Raw genomic sequence first — 21,578 nt, 5'->3', positions numbered from 1 at the left:
TCGGAAGTACCGGGCTTGCAGCGTTAAAGGAAATGCCGGAAAGACGGATGATGATTGTTTTTGGGGCACAAGTTCCAAAGGGAGTAAATTTTTTTAAGAATCTAATATCTTCAAATGTCCAGGGTAAGTCCACCTTCTCCCTCTGTCTTGAGCAGTGCAATTTTAAGACAGCGGTTCATAAACACTCGGTCCTCCCTCGATCCCAAGGTGAGGGAAAACGTTCGACCAGGAGACGAGTCGCCTCTTTGCGCGAGGGTTACACACACACACACACCGGCACAGGTTCACCGTCCCCCCCCCCCCCGAGGGCAGGCGGCTTTCGCAGCACTCGGAGCTGACCCCCGCAGCGCGGCCGCCATGGTGTCCATTGTCTTGCGTCTTGCACAGTGCGTGGGAAGGGGCCTTCGTAGACGTTCCCGCAGCAACTCCCCTGCTCATAGTAGATCAGGTCTGTGGTGACGAGTTCAGCAACAATAGTTGGTCCGCCAATCGCGTTTAGTCACAACGGGGATGAGGCTAGAGCGTAACGGTGGCGTTCCAAGAAAAGTTGCTGCTGCTGTCGCAACTGGCTGGCAAAATTTGCACTTCAGCGGGCCGTTCTTAACAATATATGGGTATAGTAGGCTACAAATTTAAAAAAAAAACAGCAGTTGGCAACCAAGGCACACGGACCGTGTGAGGTTTTTACTCCGCCAGCCAATCACAGAAACAAACTCGTCATTATGCAACCATTTCAAAATGGTGTCTTACTTGATATCTCCGGAGTGTCTGCTGTTCTTAGAGAGTCTTTTCATCGGCGGAAGTGATGAGGTTAGCAACAGGCACGGACAAAGTATATGGAGTCTGAGCATTTCGCTCTTCAACAGTCTGCGGTACAATTCATTTTACTGCTGAGCCCATTTTACTTGGGAAACGTCAATGCCAACTGAAGTGAAACTTGACAGTAAATAGTTGCAGCGAAGCAAGCATTTTATTTCAGTTTAATAAAGAATTAGGCTTTCGCCATTCCACTGTAATAGATGACTGAAAACACCTAAGATTAAGCACTTATAATTTTATTTTACTGGGAAGAAGCCGTCAAGAGCGACGACCTTCAAGTCCAGCTTCGGGCTGTCCGATGGGCCTGTGACAGGGCTTAAGATCATGGTCTTCCACCCCCGGTGCGGGCGCGGCCCGTGACTACGACAACATAGTCCCTTAGGACCAAATAAAATTTCTTGTCTGTCTGTAGATCTGCCTGTGTGGTTACCGCCTTAGTTAGGTAACAGGGAAAGTTCGAAGTACAACCTATTTGCAGCCTCATAGAGGAACAGTGGCTGGCCATTATGAAGGCGTGGGCGGGGTTTCACTGCAGACTTGAGTTATATCCAACTATAGCTTCTGCAGCTGTCAATAGGCTTAACATGTAGAGCTTCATTCCTGTGTTGACTCATGATCAAGGCTTAACTTGACAGGATTTAGACCTAGTAGCTGGAAGTAGCAAAGCAAGGCAGGCGAACCTTGTTATCAAATCCGCATGCTACACGGAACTACACTCGTTATATCCGATATTCGCTATAAGCGTGTATGATTTCCTAGATATCGATATCGGTGTCAAACATTCTAGATTTATTCTTAAATTCCTATAGTTCGTTATACGCATGTTTATTATCGAGGTTCAACTTGTTGCATTGGCTCTAACCACTATGGATATTTTTGTAGGTGTTCTTGAAATAGACCGGGATAACTGGAATGAGAAGATATATATCCGCAATCAGAGACCATTATCGTCGTCAGGCTATCGCCAGGTTCACTTCAAAGGTATTAAAGGACCAGCTCCCAGCGATATATATGCAATCATCCTAATTATCAGGTGACCGCACCCTACGCCTGCAAGTTTTCAGACTACTACAGCTAATTCTTAACTGCCCTAAAAGACTCTACTGTACTTTCTTGCCTTTGGTCCGAATTCTGTTAGACTGGATCAATAATAATCACCAGCTAAACGCAACAACCCCACTACCATATTAAACAAGCCAAAGTATGCCAGTATATATTAATCGTCAACATTTTTCCCTTCGGCTAAAGGCATTGTTGCACAAAGTGTCATGATGGAGCATTGTTACTGCCATAATAATACCAATGAAAAAAAAAAAGAAAAGCCAGAAAAAAAAAAAAAGAGTTGCGCCGCCCCCGGGTGGGCTCGAACCACCAACCTTTCGGTTAACAGCCGAACGCGCTAGCCGATTGCGCCACGGAGGCGAGCCATCCGCGCTCGTTTGTAAGATGTTATTTATGTAAATTCCACTTTATTCAATCTGTCCTCTCTTCATTTTTTTTATGCTTACTCCAAATTGTTCGTTTTGTATGTGTTTTTTATCAATCTGCGTCGTCAGATAACGGTTCTCGGCGAGATATTGTTTTGCAATCTTGAAGCTCTAGCATGGAGGAAACACGGATCGCATCGACCGGAGGTTCAAGGACTGTATGCCGAACGTGTCCGCCGTTATTATCGTTGTCACTTTATCATCGATTTTGCTCTGTGGGCACAAGTTTACTAATAAAAAAGTTCGATTCAATATTCATTGTATCTGGTATTAGCTTAACTACACCACCCATACAGAGAAAATATAAAGCGTCGTCTGCTTAAGTCGCGCAGACGACGTTCTGCCGTAGAACGCGGACACAGGGGGGTCTAATTTCGCGCCAAAGCTAGCCAAAGCCGGCATCCAACCGGCAGCATTGAATGGGGAAAATGGCGGAGGAGCTGCACCTAACGCGAGCTCAGTCGCCTCGCTTATCGCCGATTCAAGACCCAGACTCGGCGAAAAACTTGTGGTACGCCGTCGTGGGGAGGGCTACGATAACCGCCCTAGCGTATCCCATAGAGTACGTCAAGTTCCTGGTGCAGGTGAGCTATTTCCCCCTTGTCCGCGCGACCGGGCCGGGCGCTAAAATGTGAACGGAGCACATTGCCCGTGCTGTCACTGCGGTTATCGTGACTGCTTTCGCGTTTTGTAGGTCTAGGCAAGCATGTTTCTGACGGTACGTAGGTAATAACGAATGGTGTGTGTATGATGTGCTGAAAAACTTTTTAACCATAGTCACGACTTTACAGTTGGGTGAACTGGGCACACCTTTCGCGATTGTTATACCCTCGGTCTTATTTTCTATAACGGTTGTTTTGGCCGACACGTGCGTTATGCAGATAGCGTAGAAAGCGTTTCATTGCGGCTTCTCTCTATCGCTAGTCAAAGAAACGCAACACTTCATATGCGAAGGACATCTGCGATTGTAACGTCGCAAAGTCCTCTGGAGGACGTTTGGGATGGTCCGATAGTTTCGCATCACTGCTTTCTGCGCGTACTGGTATTGGTGTAGTTGAACGTGTCTGCGAATAGGTCCTGAAAGCATCGGCCGGTAAAAGTGTTGTTTTTAAATTGTAACGCTTTAGCGGTTTACCACAAGCCAGCAAGAGTTGGCAGACTGCCGGAGTGCAAATATCGGTGTCACCACCAGTACATTACATTTATGATTGTCTATTTTATTTTTTTTTACTTTAGATTGGCCATGAACCATTGCCACCCAAGCCCACAAGGCGCCTCTTTGGGAAGCCTGCCTTGGCACTGCCAGGAGCTATTGAATACAGTGAGTAGTCAACAGTATGTGTGCATTAATTCATTCCTCTATCGTTTTGTAAAATTGTGCGGGGATAAAACTTGACGGCCAGTTCGTTTGAAGACGGACTGGTGAAAGCATTCCCATCAACTAACTTTATTTTAAAATAAGTTCGTTAAATGTTAAGCCATTATCAAAAGAGTGTGTGCACCGAGAAAAGAAGCCAGTACATGTTAGGAGAAAGAAATGAACTGCCGTGGTGCCCCTGGCATACCCATGTCCAATGCTGCCCTGCAGGCAAGTTTGCTTGTGGTCAATGTAGTGTCAACAAAAGTTTAATCTCTCAGTCTTTTGTCTCCTATCTTTCTATGTAATTGTATTGAATCCTTGTTGCTTGCCCCAAACAGAGCGTGTTCCAGCTATGCAGATTATGTATAAAGCGAAACACGTTCAAACAAACCTAGACCGCTCTCCAAGCAATCTGAAATCCGCACACACACACAAAAAAGCACTATGGGCTATTACAAGATCACAAGTTACCATCTCGTTTGACACTACCTACTATCATGAACACTGCCGTATTCGTAGACTACAATTGGGAATCGCAGAATCTGTAGTTTCATGACTACTGGTAAATTTCTGTTGCTAAGCGATGTGTGCTTCATGCTTTTGATGAAGTCAGCCTGAACAATCTCAATCATGCCCAGTGCATTACATGCAACACTCAAACACACGGTCAGCCAGGCACAACTATGGTTACTGTGTTCCTTGCTTTCCGTTATTGTGAATAAGCCTGTAAAACATTTCCTGCTTAACTGTTAAAGCAAACTCATTGCCATAGAGTTAATTAGAATACCGCCTGGTCAGGTAAACATATTGTTTGGAACTGTGCAGGTTACTGACAGGTCAACTGCATGTTGGTGAACAGAAATTTATGAAGGCATTTAAGCAGCAGAAGAAAGATGTTGCCAAAAGCCATCCTCTCATGAACGTCCTTGCAAAGCATGGCGAAAAAATAGGCCACAATATAAATTGAGACAATGCTCGTGTCATAGCCACTGAGAAGAACCTGGCAACAGTGCTCAATCTGGAACCTTTAGTCATTCAAACCACATGAAACAATGCCCTCAGTCATGCGTAGCATCAAATTTTGTATTGTTTGCTCAAGGCTGCCTACGAACTTTCTGCAAAGCCAGCATTTCATTGGAAACAAGGGATTGGTACAGATCTCAAAACATCATTTTCATCTGGTTCGTTCCTAGCGTACTCGTTGACAGTGGCTTCAGTGACACATTAGCACACATCTTTATGCATCAGAGATGACAAATGGTGAGGAACTGAAATGTTATGAAAGGTGATTGAGAAAATTACAAGGCTTCTTTTTAAAGACTAATGCTTCTTGATACTTTTTCAGTCATACCAGTTCCAATACATTGCTTCGATATTTATTTGGGGGGGGGGAGGGGGGGAAACTGAGTAGCAGTTCGAAGATCGGGACGTAGAGACTAAGACAGACGAAGCGCTGTGTGTGTGAACCTTCTAGCCACTGCATCGTGTAAAGCTCATCAGCGCTTCGCCTGTCTCAATTTGCATGTCCCGCTCTTTGCGCTGTTACTAATTTTTTTTTTCATACGTGTACCAACTGACCCAAGTTAGCACTTTATTGCTTTGATACTTGGTTATCAAGCTGTGGGCGTTGATTAACTTTTGCTCTACCAGTTACTGATCAATTGAAACTTGATGCATTGTCACTTTGATGCGACGTCATCTTGTAACAAGTTTTCAAATTGTTGAATCTGGCTGAAAAAAAAGATGGTTCCAATTCCAGATGCTGTTTATTTAGTTTTGCTTACCGTGCACTCGTACATTTTTTGTTTGTACTTGGGACAACAGTGCTTTTTAGTTTGTTTTGTTGTCTACAGGTGATGATACCATCAGCAAACCCCCATGTTTCTTATCAGTTGCAGTGTCCGCATCCTGCAACATGCAGCAAATGGGTTTCGTTTCTGATATGACTGATGAAGTTTGGCAAAAGCATATTGCATAGCTATCATGAAGAACATTTTTTTTTTTTAAATGTGTGAAGCTCTGGACATTAAACAGTTCTGTGTGCTATAGTCTTTGTCTCTTGCTTCTTTCTCAGTGAAGTACATCAAAAAAGTGGACGGCTACTCTGGACTGTACCGTGGTCTGAGTGTCCGGTTGTGCGCAAATGTGGTCAGCGGTGCCGTGTTCGCCGAGGTGAACCGGGTGAGTGGATGGTTGGCCTGTTCCGCACAGCGGCCTTGCAGAGCGACACTTAATTGTAGGTTCGACTGGCTGCTTCACATTCATTTACTCACAACTGAGTTCTGGGAATGCATTCGCCCGGTTCATTCAGGGTGCTCAGAGCTCGGAGGTGCACTAACTTTCATTCTGGGCATGCATCTGAGACCTGAACCGGTCACATGGCTGATGCAGCATGCATTGCAGACGCAGTGTCTGCTGTGGCCATGTGTGCCCACCATACTTCTTTTGCAGCAGGGGCAGCGACATAGCACTGCTGAAAGCAAAGCAGAGAGCACAGAGTTTTCAAGAAATAAAACACAAGCAAGACAGATTATGAGTATTGTTTGGAAGTAGATACGGTCCTGACTCTCTCTTTCTCTCTCTCTTGTGTGTGTGTGTGTTTAGGAGTGTAATCCTGTAATGCTCAATGTATAATATGCTCTATGTTGCTTTCGATATCTTGGATTTTGGATTGGAGCATCAGAAACTAAATGTGTAGCCTATAGTAACACCACGAAGTCTGCAGCAGGGAAAGTGAGAGAATGTTGCAGTTATGGATCTAAGTTGAGTTATAAATTTCAGTGCCCTTACAGTGTCACTGAAGTCACATTTGTTTCAGAGTGCTCTTGCGACTTCCAAAGTCGTGCAAGTCAGCTTTAAAGCCATACACTGAAAACAAGTGCATTATTTGTGGTAACCTGTCTTTATCATTATTGCCATTGCAGTCTTTTCATGCTCGCAGTAGCACTTAATTGCTGTTAAACTTACCTCTGCGCCTCTCTCATAGAGATCTGAAGCAACCAGTTCCATATGCGAGAAGCTAGTCGCACTACCAATTTCAATGCAGAAGCGCACCACTCCTAGGAATGCTTTTTTCCCATCTGTGAATTCTTTTCACAACATTACTATTGCTTGAAATTACATTTTCATACCTGCCAACTCTCACAAGTTTTCCACAAAGCTTTCCAGTGTGGGCTTGTTCTACGATGTTACGAATGTCACGTCAAAGTTTTACGAAGGATTGCCAGAAAGGTTTCGATTGTCGGTCTATGATCACTCTCTTGGAAGTCCTGTGGTGGTGAAAGTACACCATGTTGGGTACTTGCTTCGAGCAAGTTTCTTGTCTGTCAAGCAGCTAAATTCGTATAGCTGCCAAAATTGGCAACAGCAATGTCGGAGAAAAGTCACTGCGACGTCAATCTCGTGTGCTCCACATTTGTTGCGGCCTGTGGGCTGCATCGTAAATATGTGCTCAGCATAGGCTTAAAAAAAAAAATGTGGCATGTTCTTTCTCCTTTCTGGCGTTGTGTCCACGTGATTGTTACAAATTTTAAAGTTCACAGGCTGGCAGTGTTGCATTTAATGTTGCATATGAATCTATTGGGATGGTGCAATTAGTAGTGTGTATTTGTGTGTGTGAGGGTTTCGTTTCTGTGGCTTTTCACAGAGGCTACCCGAAGTGCAGTCGTTCGAGGACGAGGAAGATGACGAGACCGTGACCGAGGAGCAGCGCATTGTCAACTTCGTCAAGCGCACATTGAAAGTCATGACCGCCAAGTGCGCCGCGATCTTCGTGTCCCAACCTTTCAACGGTGAGGAACCTTGGTACAGAGCTTGGGACAGCTGCATTCAGTCACAGGCGAGAACAAAGCTGCTGAGAACAAGCACAATGAGCGTTAACGCTGCGTGCCCGGTACTTCCACGTCACGAATGGCATGCATGCAATCAGCGTGACACAGCATTCTAGACATGAAAGTAATGAGCACAGAATCTTCAAGAAAGGAAACGCAAGCAAGACAGGCGATGACCCAGATAGATCCCAAAAAGTGTGAACATTTTTGAGAGCGTATATAAAACTAACAGTGATCCAGGTTTCGCCCTACATACTTGCAAGAATCGCTCGGTGAACACAGATTAGGCATTCTCTTTCATATTGATACAGACTGTATACAAGTTGCCTGTATCTGCTACTTGTGAAACGGTAGTAATAGAAGGCAAGTTGGAACTTGGGAGGGGTCAGCTTTCTAAAAAGTGAAAAGGAAAATGACAAGAGAGGATTTCGACACTAGCATCTACGAGAGCTACAAGTGTGGCACTAGCCTGGGAATGGTTGGTTTTGCATGCGTTTGCCCAAACTTCTTCCTTCTGGCTTCAAACAGCTTTGTGCCTCTACAAATTGACCATTTCAAGCAGAACACTGCCTAGTAAATGCAACAATTCACGTACAGGTTACGTAAGGATTACCTATAGACATGAAAATGTGTTTAAGAAATGTATGGTTGCTTGTAAATGTAGAAAGATAACATGGAACAAATAATGCCACGAGGATTTCCAAAGCCGCAAACATGAACATTAAACAATTCCAGACAAAGCCACGAACAACCTATCATTCTCATGGTACCTGAATGATCACACCGCCACAGTTCCCTCTAGTAATTTTCGTAGAAAATTATCGAATTAAACATGCAACAAGCAGCATCAACACCTGATGGCCAAAAGAGTGAACATGAGACTCTGAATTTTTTTTAGGCAATGCATTTTCAAGAAACATGGGAACTTGTCTTTCATTCATCCAGTATTAGTAAAATATTATCTTATTTCCATGCATTTATTAACATTTTTTCCTGGCAGGTGGCACTACTAGCACAGTCTTTGCTAACATTTCCGTACACAGGTTTACATGCAATAGATGTCCCTAAGTTGCGACATTTGCAAAAGTTTTTGCGTTCTCCTTTTAATTACCAATTTAAAGGTGTGTTCTGCAGTGTGCCCAAAACCACGCAACAAAGAATTCAGGACATCAGAGAGGTTTGCATAAATGTAGGTGCATTAGCATTACCATGTTATTGGATTTGCCAGGATACCGGGACAGCACAACAAGCAGCAATGCCATGGGCATCATCACGTGACACTGTGCTCGACATAACCGTGTTGACCTCCCTTGCATTATGCTCCTGCTTTATCTGCTAGAGCAAAGGTCCGCAGAACTATGCAAATTTAGACACTTTTTCCTGCCAATACATACTGCACAACAGAGGAACATTTCAGAATGTAGCAGTTAAACAGAGCATTGGGAGACATTGCCATGAGCACCACTGTTTGTACTTCCATCCCAGCAATCTGGAGAGGTTCGCCATTTGTCACAACACGGAGGAAAGGAAACCCGTCGCCAAGTGCAGTCATTAAAGTTCCACAATCACACACACGCATCCCTAGATACACTTAAGGATGCACCACAGCTGCATTTACTGGCCAACCATTTCCCAATTGCCATGTGCACAACTCCCTACCCATCAGCCCTTTTGACAGCGTCAAATACCTATGCCCCGCGCACCCTCACGCAGTAACTATAGTGTTAACATGCCCAGCTTTCTTTTTTCTTTTACACAGCATCACGCTCAGCCACCAGGCATGTGAGCTATGTAACAAAGCCGAGCCAAACTTTACCAAACTTCCTTGAAAAGTATGAGGGTTCAAACCCAATAGCCAGCAAAGGCTATCCACACAACGCAGATCCAACTGCCTTTAAAGGAGATGCGGACAAGTCAGGTGACGGTTGTTGTGTGACAAGATAAACCCCACAGAGTGCAAAACTTTTCTTAAAGTGTACTTGTCACATAGAATTGCGCTTATGGAACCTTTTATAGCGTGCTTGCAAGCAAGAAAGGTATGTTGACACCAGGTTTCTTTGGAAATTGTCTTGTACAACACCAGAGAAGTAGCATCAGTCCCACGCTGAGCCCAAACTAAGCTTTATTGCCATTTGCCTACTTTCTTATGTTGTTTTTTAATGTGGGTTCAAAAGTGTGTGCTACTTTTTCTTTTGGTCTGCTATTTTTTTTAAGCTTCTTGTTTATGTTGTCGACTGACCACTGCTTCAACTTGACTTGCAGTGGTGTGCTGTCGATATATGGCCCAGTTTGTGGGGAGAGAAGAGAAATACGTGTGAGTAGCGCGCCTTCTAGCCTTGCTTGCATCCGTTGAAGAGTTAGTGACATGACATCTTTTAAATTGTAGGTTTTATTATTTTGTGTGTGTGTGTGTGTGTGTGTGTGTGTTAAGTGAAAGGTCCTGGAACTCAAAACATCAGGAAAATTACCTGGCAAGCCTCACAGAACCCTAAAAATAGTTTACTATAATAGCTTTTCTACAAACCAATTTCTGTTTTGTTTCCCAAGAGGGCGAGTCGTGATGTCACGATGCATAATTTGGTCGCGAGGGATCGGGACACTGCACCGTTTTAGCACTCAATCCTGTTCGCTCGTTGTCTGCTGTGTTGCTGCTTGTTGCATGGGCTGATGTAGCGTCAAAGAGTGCCGCACGTTCACTTGCACTGCTTTCACAAATTTGCTTTGTGGTGTGAAGTGTGTGTGTGTGTTTTGCCTCTTTCAGGGGAATCTTGACTTCCGTTGTTGACATATACAGGGAGGAAGGAATCCTGGGCCTTTTTAGGTACACACTTTTGTTTATTTATTCTCAGTTGAGGCTTGGGTATTCCGTAGGAATTGGCTCTCGTTCCATCGTGATTGTAAAGTTTTTTTTGAACACTGCTGGATTTAGGAACTTCACTTCGTGCACTGTGCGGACAATTGCACGCTCCAGGAGGGTGCATCAGGAGCAGAAGTGCCGACAAAAATAATATATTTGAAATGTGTCGCATACAGGTTGAACTCTTCTGAGTGGACCTGTGCTTCAAGTTTTAATGTTATATGTAAAGTGTCTTAGCAAGACTAGTTGTAAGAAAAATGGCTGCGGGGTTTGCTGTCAATGCAAGTATGTTGTAATATAGCAAGCTCACTTCTTTCATTGTTCTTCACAGTGCTTTACACTGGGCATATTTTTCAAGCAGCTGGGTAGGTGCTTTCCAAGTATGCTAGACATGAAATAGTTGACGTTCTCATATGTGAAGATCCTGTAGGGTCTTTGCATGAAGTCCATGTTGTGTAAACGTGACCACACTCACTGAATTGTAAATTCTTAATCCATTCTGCAGCTGTACGTTTATCACGCTTTTGAAGGTGCCAGAAGTGGGGCAGGAAAAAGTTTTCAGTGTGCATAATCAATTGGTATCTATCTGAAGGGGTTAACAGATAGAAAAAGGCCATGTTCAGAGTGCTAGGATAGTATTTGTCTTTCATATATTCCAAGTGCATACATGTACTCTATGTGAAGGGTCTCTTTTCCCCTAATATTCCTGCCTCCCCCCCCCCACTTACGTTTTTTTTTTCTTCCTTCCAGTGGGCTTGTACCTAGGTTGATTGGCGAGGTCATGACTATATGGTTCGCCAACACGATATCCTTTGTGATCAATGCCTACGTCGTGCAAGACAAGGTGTTTATTCCGTCTTCCCACCTTGCCGATTGTCCAACTAAGTATTTGTATTTATCACTCCAAGCTTTGTCGAACATTTTGATAACTTTAGATTGACATAACAATGGGGTGAATGCTACTGACCTCAAAAGTTTGATGCACGTGATCTGCAAGCAGGCTGAATATTTCCAGAGCCTCGCATTTTTACTTTTGGTTTCTACGTGCTACTGCAGTGAAACCTAATCACTTCAAGCCTCTGGTCCTACATACGAATTAAACATACAAATTACTTAATGGCATTTAAACTCTCGTTAATTTGGATGTATTTGATCGTGCATTAGCTAGTTCAGACTATCTATCCTCCAGAGTGTAGTGAGCATGGAGTGCTGAAAACGTGCTATGCAAATGAGCACAGATGCCAAGGGTGCCACCAGCGTCCAACGAAAACAGCGCAGCAGAGCCCACATGGCCTCAGTCATCAGCTGGAACCCATGCAAGAATGACAAGCGCGTTTCACACCTTGTTATTGCGTATAGTAGTGCCGTGCACCGCATAGCTTTTGCCATGTGCCTTCGAGACCGCTTGGTTGCTGTTCGTGGTTGCGACGATAGTGCCCATGGACTCCTCTGCAGCAATTGCAGCGGGCACTGGTTTTGTTTCCTGTGCTAGGCGTGCAATGTCATGAAAACGATGGAAACTGTTGAGGATGAAAGACAATTCTGCTGTGGCCTTTATGCTGGCGTCGAACCTTCCAGCTGCATCGTGATCGATGATTATTCGTCTGCCAGCTCACTAGTGGAAAAATAATTGGGAGGTGCTTAGTAAAAAGCACGTTGGCTCAGAAGATGCTCGTCTTGCGGCGCTGTTGCACTGTCATGGAAGTTGCATGCGCTCGCCACGGGAAGCACAAATGTTTACTACATCAACATACCTTTATTTACTGAATCCACTAACCTCGCTTCTATTTAGTGAGGGTAGTGGATTTATTTAGTAAATAAGGGTATACTGAGGTAGTAAGCATTTCTTTGTTTTCTTAGTCCATTCGATAACTGGACACTAGGTTAACCAGGCCACTTTTCCGGTTCCTTGACATCCGAGTGAGAGGTTTCACTGTAGTACTATGCTAAAAACATTGCGTTACAAGGTTTTATTGGCTACAAGCACAAAGTGTTCGGAAGTTGAACTTTTTTTTTGGCACCCGTGCTTCGTAAACCTGTGACACTGACTGTACAGTCAACCACAATTACGGGACACGGGATTAGCGAAAAAGCTGAATTCCTGCAGAGCCTGTGTGTACATCCTCGAATGAAGAGTTGCAATTTCTAGTATTTTTTGCGATCTATTGGCACCATGCGTTAACCGAGAAGAAATTCACATCTATATTGGGCGTCGTGCCCCATAAATGTTGTGGCCGGGAAGATGTAGGAGTACACAGTGGACGAAACAATTGCGTATGCACTGCTCATGACCGCAGTGATGAAGCAAGGGAACGTTAGAAGCTCCCCATGGATATTATTAAGCTACTTAAGGCTATAGCGAGTTTCGTAAGGCGTTATTGAGAGGCATTATTGATGCGTGGCACAATAACCTTGGCAAGTATGCTTCGGTTATTTGTGTGTGTGTGTTTTGCTTAGTGCCTATGGGAGGTCCACTTACAAGCTGTAGTGCCGGCAATCCTTGCCGTGCCTGTTAAAGAATTGGCCAATAATTTGAGCTGACAATAGTAAAATGGTGAATAAAGGGAAAATCAGACATCCAGCTGTTCGTAGTAATTGCTACAAAGGAAACCCATACGGGTTCCTCGAAAGAAAAGCCTCATAGTTGAAAAAAAATTCGTCCTGGTCCGGGACTCGAACCCGGGACCACCGCCTTTCCGGGGCAGCCGCTTTACCATCTGAGCCGACAAATTCGACTTCACCCTGCCATCTGCTAGCCGCCGGGTTAGCTCAGATGGTAGAGCGGCCGCCCCGGAAAGGCGGTGGTCCCGGGTTCGAGTCCCGGAGCAGGACGAATTTTTCTTCAACTATGAGGCTTTTCTTTCGAGGAACCCGTATGGGTTTCCTTTGTAGCAGTTGCTACGAACGGGTGGATGTCTGATTTTCCCTTTATTCATTACTTCTCTGCACTTTGTGGGTTTTCGCAGAACTACTATGTCAATAGTAAAATGGTGCCAGAGGAGATTTTGACTTGAACAGTAGTTGTCATTATTTCTTGCGTGTCCGTTCAGTTCCTGTTCGTCCTGACTAAGAGGACAACCATTAACTCTCACTGCTTCAGCTAATCTTAAATTTACTGTAACAGCTTGAGAAGTCTACCTCTTGTTCTACTTATCGCAGGGATGCTTCCACATAACAATCTAGCTAAATTGTATCTTGCAGATGCCTACTTATCACCTCACGATCCCTCTTACAAAATAATTTCATTTTTCTTTTCAGACGTTACAAAGTTACGTCAGTGCAACGACAATGGTAAGAATCCAAGCCTTCTCAAGCCACTATTGCCTTGTGACATTTCAAGAGTTAGGTAACTGCTGCTGTTTTGTGCACTTCATGTACCAGGAATATCTGAGGGTTTCATTTTGATCATGGAGTTTGAGTTCTGAACAGGCTACATTACTTTGCGATGTCGTCTTGATTTTTCTTAAAAGTTCATTGAACCATGATAGATCGATATGACAAATTATCATATAGTACAATGAAGTTAATATAAAGTATTTTTCGGCGAAGTAAAAAATAATAAACAAGGCATGGCAACTAATATGTGCTTATAACGAATATCAGATGTAGTGAAGTAAATAAAAATTTTCTTGTTGATCACAGCTTGTAACAATTATGTAATGCTCATAATGTATATCGGATATTAAAAGTGTCTTCTGTCAGATGTGAATTCATTGTAGCAACATTCAACTCTACTACATGTAAGCTACTTAGAAATGCAATGTGATTCTAGCTAAGGACAGTCGGCTAGTCACCGGAAAAAAATAAATTAATCGTTCATTTTAAGAATGCGATTTCAAGTTTGAAAAGATAGTTTGCCTGTGCTGAAGCTGAAGGATGTTGGGGGTTTTCAGCACAAGTTTGTTGCCTGATATTCTAGCTTGCATATTCTAGATTCATATGGCGTCCTATTCTTGAAGGAGCATTGTGTCTCGTCTTTCTGAAATGTGTGATTGCTTTTTTTTCTGTTTATATACTGCAATATGTGTTATATGATACATTCTGATCTTGTTCATATCTCACACTTTTAATCAAACTATTATTCTGTAACTATTCTGGTTCCCATGTTACTGTACTCCCTCCCCCCCTATGTAATCTTCGAGGGCCTTTAGGGGTGTTTTGAATAAATTAATAAATAATTACCCGCGGCATTTTTAACGTTGTGCTGCTGACCATGAGGTCGTAGGTTTGACTCCACGACACCACCACATTCCAAACAGGTGTAACATGCAAAAGTGCTGGTGTACTTAGATTTGTATGCACTTTCAAGAATCCCAGGTGGTTAAAATTAATCTGGAGATGTACGCTACGGCATTCCTTGTAACCTACTATGCATTTTGAGGATGTTCAATCGTGCATTTAAGATTTTCGGGGATATGCTGCAAGTTAAGTATAAAATACATTTTGGTTTTCCTATGTCGATCTTTGTCTTTTTTTCAGTTCCTGTCAAGCTCCGTCACGTACCCGTTTTACCTTGTCGGAACGGTGATGGCCGTTTCTGGAAGCAGGTGGGTGTCCTAAGTGTTTTATTTGATACCTCTCAGTGGTAATTAACCATGTAGTTAACGGTAGGTTGCATTGGTGATTAACAACTTGGCGAAGACTTCTGAAGCAGTGTTGAAAATGTCGAATGCATCGTGCCAGAGGGTGACATAAAAATGCCGCCAGCCTGCTCGTCGCTTTCCCTTTCCTGTTAACTGTGTATATGTGTTCAAAACAAATAATGATAAAAATGCCAGTTTTCTTTTATATTTCCTCGTCAGATAATCTGCCGGAGACGTTTCAGAAGTTAATTGGTTTGAAATTGATGCAGTGCAAATTTGAAAGCCAGCAGCTTGTAAACCTGTTCAATGTTGTTTCACCATAAGCCGCCTGCAACTGATCAATACCATGTGTCTTGTTGTCTTTTACGGAGAACTGTTGTCCTTTACGGAGAATTTTATTACAGTGCACTCGTGTGAACACATTTGAGAACCTCGAAAGTTCATTCGTGTCTAGATTCTCCAACATAAAAGTGTGATTCCGTACAGTGTATTACAACCAGGACACACAGGACAGCAAGTGATGCCATAGCACTGCCGTGTGTATCGAAAACGGTATGGTCTGCTGCGGCGCCACCAGCTGGGGACTGTTGTCTGGGTTCGGCATAGAAAAGGCATGAGGAATGTGCTTGGGATACCATCCCCAGCAGGTAGCGCCGTTCGGCCCAGCCAAGCAGCCAAAAATGCAACTACGGCTTTCACATTCGCTCCCATTGCGGCCCACCTGGCGTGGCAGTCCGCACCATTTCTTTTTATCCAGCGGCCGTGGCCCTGCTAATAGCTGAGGGTTTATTGCATGCGATACTGGTGAATCGGTCCCGCGGAATCCCACGAGGTGGAAGATATGTTATTAAATTGAAAATTGTCGTCCGCCCGAATGTAGCACAAGGCTACGAAGGAAACCCATAAGGGTTTCTGAGAGAAAAGAATTTCCACTTGAGGAAAAATTCATCCTGGTCAGCTATTCAAGCCCCAGACTATAATGCCTTTCCTGGATCAGGATCTTGGTTAACTCAGATGGCAGAGGGACCACTCCGGAAAGGCATTGGTGTCGGGTTCGAGTAACTGACCGAGACAATTTTTCCTCAACTGTGAAGCTCTTCTTTTTTTAGAAACCCTTATGGGCTTCCTATCTAGACTCATGGTACATTTGGTTCGATGACAGTTTTCCCTCTCATGCGTGTGATATTATATAAATACCATCATACAACAGGTGGTATGATGCTTTTTATGTTGTATGATGGTATTTGTTTGATCACTTGCCATAAAAACCTCAGCAGACGCGCAGTAGTGTCGTGTCTCCTTATTAACTGTCATCTTCCATGTGTTTGCATAGACCTTGTGTGAAAACTATGCTTGTCTTTGTCCCTTTGGTGTCACTTTATGTTGCCCACTTTGTGCTGTTTTTCTGAAGCCGCGGTCAGTGTTGGTTACCTTTTTTTGGACAAAGTTGGCGAGTTGTGGCCCAAAGCACTTCATTTTTAGTGAAAAGTCGCTGAGTCATGATAATAACGATGACTTGTTTAGTTTAAGATTTAATGTTTTCATTGTTCTCCCTACATGCCTTCCTTATTATTTTTTAAACTAGTCTTGCATTATCTCCCGTGGTGCTGAGTCGCCAGTCAGAACAAGAAAAGGCAAAATAACCCGCGACTTTCTAAAACCGTATCAGATCTCGGGATTGTACTTTATGTAGAAAAGCAGCTTTGATGCACCCAGATGTCTCAACAATAAGCTTTTTGGCATGTCTTTAAAAGCAGCAACAAATGGCACAGCTTGTTTCTCCCTTGTGATAAAACGGGGGTGAGTTATTGAACTTAGAAGTTCCAGAAGAAATTTTACCATGGCAATTTACTGGCTGCTTAAATCGCTAAAAACGTCGCTAATGCTCCAAAAAGGCAACGCTGTTAAAGGGAACAAAAACTCTGTGAAGTTGCCAACCCTGGTTGGGGGCTTTCTTGGCTGTGGTTTAGTAGCGTAGTCGAGCAGTGCCCATCTCTAGTTAAAAAGTCCTTTGTCAGTGAGTTAACACTGTTGCATGTGCTTGCCTTACAGCCTCGAAGCAGGCAAGCCCCCGAACATGCCCATCTACCCGAGCTGGACAGAATGCTGGCAGCATCTTAGCAGACTGGTACAGTCTCTTTTTAGTAACATTCTGTATTGCATTGATTAATTTATTTTTCTAGACCTTGACATTTCAATGTTTCAGGCAGTTAATGTCTCAAAAATTCTTGCATATTTCCCTGCATATTTTTGTACCCGGATTGTTGTATGTGCTGCTTTCCATCGATCTGTGGGTTATAGGGGCAGCAGTGTGGACGTCTGTCCTCGAGAGCTTCCAAAACACAATTAGTAGTATGACCTACGTACCCTCACAAGCTTCACAGAAGATGTTTCTCATTCCTGCTGGTTCATTAGCGCTGAAGTTTTTGCAGTAAGGTTGCACTTGCATTTTGTAAAATACAGCATTGACTTTTGACTGGTTCATTTAGTAATGAGAGGGAGAGATAGCTGTCGTCTGCACAGCCAACGGTCAATAATTATCAAGTTCAGCCATGAATTGTAAGCTGGGCTACTTAGTCTTTGTTAAAGATGGCAAACACTGCAGTTGATGGGACAAGGTACATATGAACTATGCATCAGTCATGTTTCTACACCGCTTGTCCCATAATCTGCGCTGTTAGTCCAGCCGTCTGTCTGAACAGATGTCCTCTCTCAGCAAAACACCCTGCTCCTGCCGATTTTGTCATGCTTACTCCATTTCTGACTTGTCATCAGCAGCAGCAGGCAACAGCAGTCTACTTGGTATGTTTAAAAGCAATGAGGAGTCTTTTCTTTTTTTGTGTACAAAGTTGGAGCTAATAGCAGGCTAACACAGAACTCACTGGAAGTTCCACCTTGTAATTGCGACTCGCAGGGCCAACTGAAGCGGGGTTCGGCCATCATCTGGAGGTACTACCAGGGACCGTATATCGTCGACGAAAACGGGGTGCCGCGGCCAGTGAGCTCACCGAAGCTGTTGGCATCCCGCTGACGAGCCTGAAACAAGAAGCCTTTACTTTTGGATGTGGCTGCAGGTATGGCTCTGAGCTGCGTACTGCTATGCATTAGCTTAGGGCGCCACAGTATCTTAGGCACCACTATTGCATTTTATGGTAAGTCTCAGGTGTCGCTTTGTGTGTGCTATTTATTTGGCATTTTTTTCCTGAGTCGGATGCCTTATGCTGATCAAACATCTGTGTGTCTGCTTACAATGACGTCTTTCCATTTTGGCAAATAAAGGTCAGCCTCCTCCCCCAGGGGTCAACTGAACCAGCCCCCACGCCCCTTGGTTCCTGAACAGAAACCCTGGGTGTGCTGATCTGCCTAAGAGTCATTAGGCGAATCTTTACTTAAATGCTCTTGCATTGTCAGTCATGTATAGACGAGTTCTACTTCAAAATTTTCTTTCACCTCACTTGTCCTGTGTTACTGTCCAACCCCTTTTATTTTATTCTTTTTATTTTTCAGGTTTTACTGAGCTTACCATGGCAGGCTAGAAAAGTGGATTGTTGACTGCCAGCAGTCTAGAGGCTTGTTCTGCTATACAAGACTCTTGCAAAAAAAAAAAAAGGAGGACACCCGCAAGATTTAGACATGCAGTGCCGGTCCTGTTGTCGTCTAGTCTCGGCAGAGAAGGCGCCGAGCACCTACTTGTTCTGTTACCAATTAAACATTCACCTGTTTCGCTGTTGCACATTCTTCAATGCCTGAAAAATTTGTGTTGTTGCACCTATATCCTATTTCATGCTTCATAAGCAATGCTGTGGAAAGCTACGGAAGTAGTGTGGTCTCGCAAGTTTTGCTCCATGTCTATCACAGTACACTTGATTTGTGACGCTTTCTGTGGAATAATTTTTTCATCTGCGTGTGTGTATATATATATATATATATGTGTGTGTGTATATGTATATATATATATATACACGCACACAGTTAAACCTCGATATAACGAAATTCTCAATATAAAGAACTTTTCATACTCTTGTGTATAGAACACCATGCATTTAGAACCTCTATATAACAAAGTGTGTTTGTATGCCATTTCAGTATAACGCAATTTCACTGCCGCCACAAAGGAATGCCGAGGCAATAAATCCGCGGATGCAGATGGTCAAATGATTTAGTTATAAGTGGCTGTTTGCAAATGCACCCCTCTAATTGTGCGACAACAGCGACCACTGAAGTGGAGCCGCATCATGTTCCATGTAAAGTCCAAGTCCGACAAGATCCTATCACGCGCCGTGCACGTGTGCTTTAGGTGCGAGTGAAGGTGTGCAAGGGTGAGGAAAGAAAGATGGTGGCTTCACGAGTGCCGTCTTCCTGCGCGAGCAAACGAAAAGAGGGGGAGCGGAGCGAGCTCGCGGGCGGTGGTATCAGCCGCGGTAGTGGACTGCACGTGAAAGTGTGACTGGCTTCGTTTAATTTGTATACCGCAACGTACGTGGCATGAAACCGTATCATTCGTCGCCGACTCCCAAATTTATCAAAATGAAGTCTTCTCATTCAAATTTGCTTTTTTTTTTATTGCCCGATAATTTGGAAAATTCTGAAGCCCCTTCCCATGCAAGAAAAATCTATAGGTGACTCTACTACTTATCTGCATAGCAGATTGAATGTAAATGGAACGAAATTCCGATATGACGAAGCACATTGCCGATTTCGTTATATCAAGGTTTAACTGCATTTTACGAATACAACTTGTGGACGTAGGAGGTACATGAAATAATGTACTGTTAGTGCACCTTCCTGGTTCGCGTGTGCTGCACAGCATGTTTCGAGTGCAAGCACAAGCGGTGCGCTGTAGCCATTCGCCAAAAACTTGTCACTATGCTCGTTTGTTGGCAAATAGGAGTTTCCTGCAAATATTACTAGAGGGAACTCTGCTGCTAGTGTCAATGGCAACTACAACTATGGTGGCTTAGCTGGCATGGGAATGATGGGCAGCATATGGATTGGATTTCCTTCTACGATGGTGCATACCCACTGTGAGGGTCATGGAGGGATTGGCCAAGATTTGGATTTGCCTGAACTTTGTCCTTCTAGCTTGAAATGGCTGTGTGACCTTGCAGATTGACTAACTTCAGCAAAATATTGTGTTACGAATGTGCCAATTTGCACTAACAGTGCGTGTACACGGTCTTGTTGCTGTCTGCTTTTAGAAAAGGATTGCCTGGAAATTTGGCCGTATTAAGGCAGATGCAGAGTGGTAAACAAAGCCACAAGCACGAGGTTCAGACCTAGGTACTTATCAACGCCGTGGAAAGTGAGCGATCGAGTTTTCTGTGGTAAACAGGTACAAACCTGAGACATGTTCATTGAATGATTTCGTCGTATTTCGTGATATAAACGCGCAAGATGTAATGGTAGTACATCAAATTGTGTATCTTTTACATTTGACACACTATTTTTGAACTGCGAATGCCAGCAGTGGATAAAGCCTCCCAAGCTTTCGTGGCATTGTTTGCTATAGGTCAGAGTAGAGCAAGTATACAAACGTAGTAGTGAAGTGCTTTAATATGGAATCAAGAAAACTGAGGTGCTATGTTGTACAACCGACACAACTCGTCCCACACTCCAGGCGTGCAAATGTATCACCCCGACATCGTAGCAGCACCAAGCCATTCACGGCTGACTACGGTACAGCGTAAAACTGCTTCACACATTTACAAACATCTCTCTCTGACGCATAAGTTGCGCGGCCGACGGCACATTTTGCAGACGCGCCTCTTCACGAAAGCGCACGTTTTGCTTCCAGGAGCACTGCTTCAATGTACGCTTAAAGAAAGTCCTCACGCTGGAGCAGTTTGTCCGGCGCATTCGAGAAATTTCGACGCGAACGCGCTCCTCGAGAAGGCACCGGGTGCAGGGATTTGTCCCGGGTACAAGGGTCCGAGCTAACGACGCTCGCGAATTCGCATCGAAGTATGGCCGCGTCCAGGTTCACTGGCCAACGCTCTTCCACGGTGGCAGAACATGTAGAACGACGGTCGGTTCCCGAAAGTCTCGAAAGACTTGCTCTCCAGCTCGACTGTCGCGCGGACTTCCTTGAAGTCGCCCGCGATGCACATGGTGCCGTACATAGTGATCAGCAGGCATAGGACACTCTGGAAGATGATGTCCAGCGGCAGCACCGTGAAGTCCTGCTCGGTGAGCCGCAGGTAGGACCGGTGCTGGGCCGCCGAAATCGCGGCGTGGACCAGGCCCACGATACCCAGAGTGGCCATAAGCTTGGGTGCCTTCGAAGGCATGACTGTGGGTGGCGAGTTATTTGGATGAGCGGATGTGGTTGCCGCGGAAATATGGGCTTGAAACGACGCTGGCTTGGGTGCAGCAACCGATGAGCTAGCCCACAAGCGGAAAACACGGGCACGTACGGAAGCACGTTGACGCCATCTTGGTTCTCTGGTGTCGCTAGTGTCGCTAGCCTTTGATAGTTTTTAGCTGCCAAAATACATTTGATATCAGCTTTTTAGAGATTATGTGTTTTATTAGTAAACGGGTTAATAATTCAGTCAACCTTTTGTAAAACGTGCTGTGCAAATAGAGGGCACTGAGCAACATAAAACACTTAGATTAAGACTCATTATTTAGCACATATCTCCA

The 21,578-nt window shown here is 44.1% G+C and overlaps 2 protein-coding genes and 1 non-coding gene across 3 annotated transcripts; 1 reads left to right on the top strand and 2 right to left on the bottom strand.

Annotated features, from left to right (window-relative positions):
- Positions 1 to 2,167: 2,167 nt before the first annotated feature.
- On the bottom strand, positions 2,168 to 2,241 carry TRNAN-GUU (transfer RNA asparagine (anticodon GUU)). The gene has a single exon. It is a non-coding gene; the product is annotated as a tRNA-Asn (tRNA).
- A 465-nt stretch (positions 2,242 to 2,706) lies between these two features.
- On the top strand, positions 2,707 to 18,669 carry LOC142564678 (mitochondrial carrier homolog 2-like). Its single transcript, XM_075675797.1, has 12 exons — positions 2,707 to 2,890; positions 3,543 to 3,627; positions 5,741 to 5,847; positions 7,313 to 7,457; positions 9,759 to 9,810; positions 10,258 to 10,317; positions 11,104 to 11,197; positions 13,612 to 13,644; positions 14,833 to 14,900; positions 16,989 to 17,064; positions 17,851 to 18,010; positions 18,444 to 18,669. The coding sequence occupies exons 1-11, from the start codon at positions 2,726 to 2,728 to the stop codon at positions 17,965 to 17,967; spliced, it is 1,002 nt and encodes a 333-aa protein (XP_075531912.1). The 5' UTR covers positions 2,707 to 2,725; the 3' UTR covers positions 17,968 to 18,010; positions 18,444 to 18,669.
- A 1,802-nt stretch (positions 18,670 to 20,471) lies between these two features.
- Positions 20,472 to 21,374, bottom strand: EMC5 (ER membrane protein complex subunit 5). Its single transcript, XM_075675671.1, has one exon. It carries the CDS (start codon positions 21,221 to 21,223, stop codon positions 20,870 to 20,872), a length of 354 nt encoding a protein of 117 aa, XP_075531786.1. The 5' UTR covers positions 21,224 to 21,374; the 3' UTR covers positions 20,472 to 20,869.
- Between the last annotated feature and the right edge of the window lie 204 nt (positions 21,375 to 21,578).

Source organism: Dermacentor variabilis, chromosome 11 (assembly GCF_050947875.1).
Source record: "Dermacentor variabilis isolate Ectoservices chromosome 11, ASM5094787v1, whole genome shotgun sequence".
NCBI lineage: Eukaryota > Metazoa > Arthropoda > Arachnida > Ixodida > Ixodidae > Dermacentor > Dermacentor variabilis.
Note: the sequence above shows the minus strand (reverse complement) of the source record. Positions and strands in the feature narration are given on the sequence as shown.